This window comes from Gobio gobio (assembly GCF_949357685.1).
Source record: "Gobio gobio genome assembly, chromosome: 8".
Classification (NCBI taxonomy): Eukaryota; Metazoa; Chordata; class Actinopteri; order Cypriniformes; family Gobionidae; genus Gobio; species Gobio gobio.
The window spans coordinates 45,178,274-45,185,944 of NC_137114.1; the positions used below are offsets into that span (position 1 = coordinate 45,178,274).

At 37.5% G+C, this 7,671-nt stretch overlaps 1 protein-coding gene across 2 annotated transcripts in view; it reads left to right on the forward strand.

Annotated features, from left to right (window-relative positions):
- The window catches only part of sgpp2 (sphingosine-1-phosphate phosphatase 2), an 18,519-nt gene extending 14,457 nt beyond the window's left edge, over positions 1–4,062 (forward strand). Inside the window, exons 5-7 of one of the 2 annotated variants that reach the window (XR_013816947.1) lie at positions 1,450–2,735; positions 2,820–3,007; positions 3,091–3,162. Coding sequence is in view for 1 of the 2 variants with exons in the window: in XM_079822666.1 (XP_079678792.1) it covers positions 1,450–2,013 (564 nt within the window). In the remaining variant the exon portion in view is untranslated. Of the gene's footprint in view, positions 1–1,449 lie in introns of both variants that reach the window. The other variant, XM_079822666.1, reaches the window with a different exon arrangement.
- Positions 4,063–7,671: the final 3,609 nt, after the last annotated feature.

A 7,671-nucleotide genomic window follows, 5' to 3' on the forward strand; every position in this document is an offset into this window, starting at 1 on the left:
CATTAACAATCACTCAGAACACCCTAGCAACCGCATAGCAAAACATTAACAATCACTCGGAGCACCCTAGCAACCACATATCAACATAACCTCTCAGAAAACCCTAGCAACCACATAGCAAAACATTAACAATCACTCAGAGCACCATAGCAACCACATATCAACTAACCTTTTAGAAAACCCTAGCAACCACATAGCAAAACATTAACAATCACTCAGAGCACCCTAGCAACCACATATCAACTTACCTTTTAGAAAACCCTAGCAACCACATAGCAAAACATTAGCAATCACTGAGCACCCTAGCAACCACATATCAACATAACCTCTCAGAACACCCTGCAACCACACAGCAAAACATTAACAATCACACAGAACACCCTAGCAACCACATAGCAAAACATTAACAATCACTCAGAGCACCCTAGCAACCACATAGCAAAACATTAACAATCACTCAGAGCACCCTAGCAACCACATAGCAAAACATTAACAATCACTCAGAGCACCCTAGCAACCACATATCAACATAACCTCTCAGAAAACCCTAGCAACCACATATCAACATAACCTCTCAGAAAACCCTAGCAACCACATAGCAAAACATTAACAATCACTCAGAGCACCCTAGCAACCACATATCAACATAACCTCTCAGAAAACCCTAGCAACCACATAGCAAAACATTAACAATCACTCAGAGCACCCTAGCAACCACATATCAACATAACCTCTCAGAAACCCTAGCAACCACATAGCAACACATGAACAGCCATTAGAACACCCTAGCAACTGCATAGAAACAAGTAAACCATTTTGAACACCCTTGCAACCAACTAGAAACATCTTAACAACCACTTAACAACATCCTAGCAATTGCATAGCAACACGTTAACAACCACTTGCAGCACTCTAGCAACCACATAGCAACATAACCACTCAGAACACCCTCGCAACCGCATAGCAACACGTTAACCATTTAGAAGCAGCTGAAACCAGCTATAAACATTAACAACCACTCAGAACACCCTAGCAACCACATAGCAACAAGATTACCACTTAAAGCACCCTAGTAACCACATAGCAACATAACAACTCATAACACCCTAGCAACCCATAGCAACATGCTATAAACATCTTAACCATATACAGCATCCTAGCAACTGCATAGCAACATAACCTCTCAGAACACCCTAGCAACTCCATAGCAACACCATAACCACTCATAACACCCTAGCAACTGCATAGCAACACAATATTCATTTAGAACACAATAGCAACAAAACCACTCTTGCAACCAGCTAGAAAATGAGTAAATCTTTAATAACAATGCCATAAAAACTGCATTATAGTGTCAGTAAAACGGTGGTTGAGCTGCATGAATCTAGAATTACAGAGTCTGATACTAATGACAGGAAGCTAAAGTGAATCTTTCTCTCTTCCTCTCAGGATGTGATTTGTGGCGTTGTAATTTCAGCCGTCATCATGGCCGTGTCGTACCCGTACTGGGGAACCATTGACTTCCTGCAGCTCCACAGCCCCATCTCCCCCATAGTGGGGCTGCTGCTGCCCCTCTTCCTGGCCTACAAGTACCCCGAACTAGACCATTACAGCACCACACGGGGGGACACCACTATTATTTTAGCATGCAGTGCGGGATGTTCGGTCGGATACTGGGTGAATGAGCGTTTGGGCTTGACCTTTTACCTAGCCGGGCCTTTTCCAGTGACTCTGCCCCCTTTGACCCTTGTGGCCTTGGGCCTCGGTGTGGCACGGTTCCTGGTGGGGTTAGTGATGCTGGTCCTGACCCGGCAGACGGTGCGCTGGGCGAGCCTGCGGGTGCTCTGCCGGATTTACGGCGCGTCTGTGAGCGACGTCGACGCACGCAGGAGGAAAGAGATCGAAGTGCCGTACAAGTTCAGCACGTATGTTGCCATTGGCCTGGTCAACAGTATCCTAGTGAACAGAGTGTTTGTGATGATGGGACTTTGGGATTTGGGAAATTCTGTGTAATTTCTCAGTGTTTACGGGCAAGTTTGAACAGAATCACACTCAATCATATATTCTCAGTAGAGCTGCACGATTCTGGATGTTGACAATCACGTTTTTTTGTTTCAAACAGAGATCATGATTCTGAACAGACAACCAGTCAAAATAACAATTTACTAGAGGTTTTAACAAAATGTTAATTACGGTATGAATGTTGTTGTTGTTGTTGTTGTTGTTGTTGTTGTTGTTGTTGTTGTTTTTAACAAATCTCTTGAATGAATGATTACTTTCATGTTACTTTCAAAAGGCGATTTGTTCTATTTTGATCGCTACCGTCATCAGTGTTTATATCATCAGACATCAGTGATTCAGTGACTCGTTCATAAATGCTTCAATTGTTTCGTTACTGGATAAATCAGCATTTTTTGAATGAATCTCTTGAGTGAATGATTCAATGACACATTCATAAATGCTTCACTTTTTTCGTTACTGGATAAATCAGCATTTTTTGAACAAATCTCTTGAATGAATGATTCAATGACACATTAATATATACTTCTCTTGTTTCGTTACTGGATAAATCAGCGTTTTTTGAATTAATCTCTTGAGTGAATGATTCAATGACTCATTCATACTTCACTTTTTTCATTACTGGATAAATCAGCATTTTTTGAACAAATCTCTTGATTGAATAATTCAATGACACATTCATAAATACTTCACTTGTTTTGTTACTGGATAAATCAGCATTTTTTGAACAAATCTCTTGAATGAATAATTCAATGACACATTCATAAATACTTCACTTGTTTTGTTACTGGATAAATCAGCATTTTTTGAATGAATCTCTTGAGTGAATAATTCAGTGACTCGTTCATAAATGCTTCACTTTTTCGTTACTGGGTAAATCTGCATTTTTTGAACAAATCTCTTGAGTGAATGATTCAATGACACATTCATAAATGCTTCACTTGTTTTGTTACTGGATAAATCAGCGTTTTTTGAATGAATCTCTTGAGTGAATAATTCAGTGACTCGTTCATAAATGCTTCACTTTTTCGTTACTGGGTAAATCTGCATTTTTTGAACAAATCTCTTGAGTGAATGATTCAATGACACATTCATAAATACTTCACTTGTTTTGTTACTGGATAAATCAGCATTTTTTGAATGAATCTCTTGAGTGAATAATTCAGTGACTCGTTCATAAATGCTTCACTTGTTTTGTTACTGGGTAAATCTGCATTTTTTGAACAAATCTCTTGAGTGAATGATTCAATGACACATTCATAAATGCTTCACTTGTTTTGTTACTGGATAAATCAGCGTTTTTTGAATGAATCTCTTGAGTGAATAATTCAGTGACTCGTTCATAAATGCTTCACTTTTTCGTTACTGGGTAAATCTGCATTTTTTGAACAAATCTCTTGAGTGAATGATTCAATGACTCGTTCATAAATACTTCACTTGTTTTGTTACTGGATAAATCAGCGTTTTTGAATGAATCTCTTGAGTGAATAATTCAATGACACATTCATACTTCACTTTTTTCATTACTGGATAAATCAGTATTTTTTAAACAAATCTATTGAATGAATGATTCAATGACTCGTTCATAAATGCTTCACTTGTTTCATTACTGGATAAATCACCGTTTTTGAAAGAATCTCTTGAATGAATGATTCAATGGCAAATACATGTTTTAAACGGTCACTTGTCGCCACCTACTGGTGTATGGATGTAATCAATATAATCGTTATTTGAAACGCCATGTTACTTTCAAAAGGCAACTGTTTAACTCTAGTGGAGTTGGAAAATGAGCCTATTTTCAAAAATAGTGTCGTGTTCCTTTCAACCTACTACTAGATTTTTACTAACACATACTTGCTTTGACTGCCTCAACGAATATTTGTCCTACTATTATTTTTTTACCATATAGTTATGCATTTGATATTTATTACAAAATACTGAAGAACATAATTAGTACTTGTTGCTGGTTATGACATTCAGGATGTATGTTTGTGAGCTTTTACAGATGTGGTGATGGAAATGAATAAACACGGTAAAAGCGTCTTCCCTCTGCCTCTATTTCTCCATCTGTTTGTTTTGCATTTTTACAGTGTTGATGCGCTGATAAATCAGCATTTTTTGAATGAATCTCTTGAGTGAATGATTCAATGACACATTCATAAATGCTTCACTTTTTTCATTACTGGATAAATCAGCATTTTTTGAACAAATCTCTTGAATGAATGATTCAATGACACATTAATATATACTTCTCTTGTTTCGTTACTGGATAAATCAGCGTTTTTTGAATGAATCTCTTGAGTGAATGGAATGATTCAATGACTCATTCATACTTCACTTTTTTCGTTACTGGATAAATCTGGGCTGCATTTCCCGAAACCTTCTTAACACTACGTCGTTCTTAAGTTATACCTTAAGGTGTACCTTAACGTTAATACGTGTTTCCCGAAACTATCTTAGTTAAGAATACCTTCTGTAAGTATTACTTTCGTAAGGTTGGTCTGGACCACTCTTAGCCATACCTTATCACTATTGACAGTTAATTCCACTAGTGGCCACCACTGTGCAAAAAGCGTCTTTACATGTCAGTCTATACGAATATAATTCTGAAGTTGTAATATACACCCAATGTTCAATCAGGCTAATTTTTTTTAATGAAAGGATTACAATTGTCATTACACTAATGGTTGTTAGATTTTTAATTATATTATCCAAAGGTACATCAGCTGGCAAACCATTAGACAGGAAAAGCTTAGGAGCCTATTTAAAGGGAATGATTGTGGAGAGGAGTTTGGTCAAACTATGGCAGCGAGACAGCGAATAGTTGTGCTAAATCAAAGACGGCGCCGTCCGCGGAGCCATTTAGTGTATATGCACTATTTCATACGTGAAAAGTTTAGTCCCCTGGCTACCATGTCAGAAGCCGCTATTCAAAATAAATTTCGCCTGCCACGACAGCAAATTGAGCAGCTTTTAGATCTTGTTGGTCCAACTTTGTCGAGACAAACTGGACGGAGCTACCCTCTCAGCCCTGAAATCCAGCTGCTGGCGGCTCTCCGTTTTTATGCCGTGGGGAGTTTTCTGGAGGTGGTTGGGGATGGATATGGGCTGAGTAACACCTCGGGGTGGCGGTGCGTTCATTCAGTAACAGAAATTAGTTATTTACACAATAATGTAATGCAGCTGCTGGGCAATCATCCCTGATTGTGGAGTAAATTAACACACTATGGAAAATATATTGTAATAATATAAATGACTCTTTCAAATGCCAGTGAAGGCATACTGCCAGTTAGTGTAGCGGGTTGACGCATGATGCGGTTGAGCATGAAATTGCTGGTTCGCGTACTCATGTCAGAATTATATAAAATTTAGTTTGCAAGTTCAACTATTTCTGAAGTGCTTCTTTTATAAAAAAATAAAATATAAAAAATTCGCATAAAGCAGTGAAACAACCCCTGCATAGAGTAAATAATCGATTCTTGAGCTATCGATATAAGCCACTTCAGCACCGCCGCCACGGACAGCACCTGCTAACGTCGCACTTAAGAAGGTTTACCTTAAGTAACCTCCTAAGGTATAGTTCGAGGAACACACCTAGAAATGGTATACCTTTAGTTAAGTTATACCTTTAGAGTCTTCGTAGCGCGCTAAGAGACAACGTTATCGGGAAATGCAGCCCAGCATTTTTTGAACAAATCTCTTGATTGAATAATTCAATGACACATTCATAAATACTTCACTTGTTTTGTTACTGGATAAATCAGCATTTTTTGAATGAATCTCTTGAGTGAATGATTCAATGACACATTCATAAATGCTTCACTTGTTTTGTTACTGGATAAATCAGCGTTTTTGAATGAATCTCTTGAGTGAATAATTCAGTGACTCGTTCATAAATACTTCACTTGTTTTGTTACTGGATAAATCAGCATTTTTTGAATGAATCTCTTGAGTGAATAATTCAGTGACTCGTTCATAAATGCTTCACTTGTTTCGTTACTGGATAAATCAGCGTTTTTGAATGAATCTCTTGAGTGAATAATTCAATGACTCCTTCATACTTCACTTTTTTCATTACTGGATAAATCAGTATTTTTTAAACAAATCTATTGAATGAATGATTCAATGACTCGTTCATAAATGCTTCACTTGTTTCATTACTGGATAAATCAGCAGTTTTGAAATAATCTCTTGAATGAATGATTCATTGTTTCATTCATAAATGCTTCACTTGTTTCATTACTGGATAAATCACCGTTTTTGAAAGAATCTCTTGAATGAATGATTCAATGACTCGTTCATAAATGCTTCACTTGTTTCATTACAAAATAAATCAGCGTTTTTTTTTTTTACAAATCTCTTGAATGAATGATTCGATGGCAAATACATGTTTTAAACGGTCACTTGTCGCCACCTACTGGTGTATGGATGTAATCAATATAATCGTTATTTGAAACGCCATGTTACTTTCAAAAGGCAACTGTTTAACTCTAGTGGAGTTGGAAAATGAGCCTATTTTCAAAAATAGTGTCGTGTTCCTTTCAACCTACTACTAGATTTTTACTAACACATACTTGCTTTGACTGCCTCAATGAATATTTGTCCTACTATTATTTTTTTACCATATAGTTATGCATTTGATATTTATTACAAAATACTGAAGAACATAATTAGTACTTGTTGCTGGTTATGACATTCAGGATGTATGTTTGTGAGCTTTTACAGATGTGGTGAAGGAAATGAATAAACATGGTAAAAGCGTCTTCCCTCTGCCTCTATTTCTCCATCTGTTTGTTTTGCATTTTTACAGTGTTGATGCGCTGAGGAGTGTTTGCTCTGTAGACGGTTTAACAGTTCATGACAAACACTACAGAAACCACAAACACGCCTCTCATGTAGCCACAAACCCTCACAAATGCAGTGTACACACATGGACCATCCTTCCACACACCACATAAAGCTCATCATAATAGCCTCTAATCACTTTGTCACAATCGTAGTTCAGACACTGAAGACACACCGGCTTTTTACATATTTAGAACAATATTAAAGTCACTAAATATATGAAACAACACAAATAGAGAACCTATATAAACCATATAAACAGAATCTTTTAGTGTTTTAATATCATGAGACGTATATGTTCAGTCAAACGCATGCAAACGTTTGAGTATCTGCTGGAAATCAGGTGGAGCCGTCTCTCTTGCGCTGACCTGTCTCATAACCTGTTAAACCAGACACTTCCTCTCACCTGCCATCTCAAACCACACACACACATTTTGGCTTGTTAATCAGTGATCTGGACTGTTTAATGATTTGCAGCTGAAATATATTCACATACACAAGTCACTTTCAATATACCTGTGATGAGTTGTAGTTGACAGCAGACACAGGCGTTCTAGCATCAGTGCTGTTGGAGTTGTTCAACACTGATACACACACACCCACATGCTCAACATGCTTTGAACAGATACAGGTAAACACACCTTCATTCTTCCTTCAGCCATGATAAGATCCATTAGCTCACTGTCTCAGTGTTATTTACTGCCTACTTCTGTGAGTCTGTGATTCCTCTTCTGTGAGGAGGGTGAAAGACAAATGTCATCACTAAACTCCTTTCATCATGAAGATTTTAGGTTCAAATGACTTTTA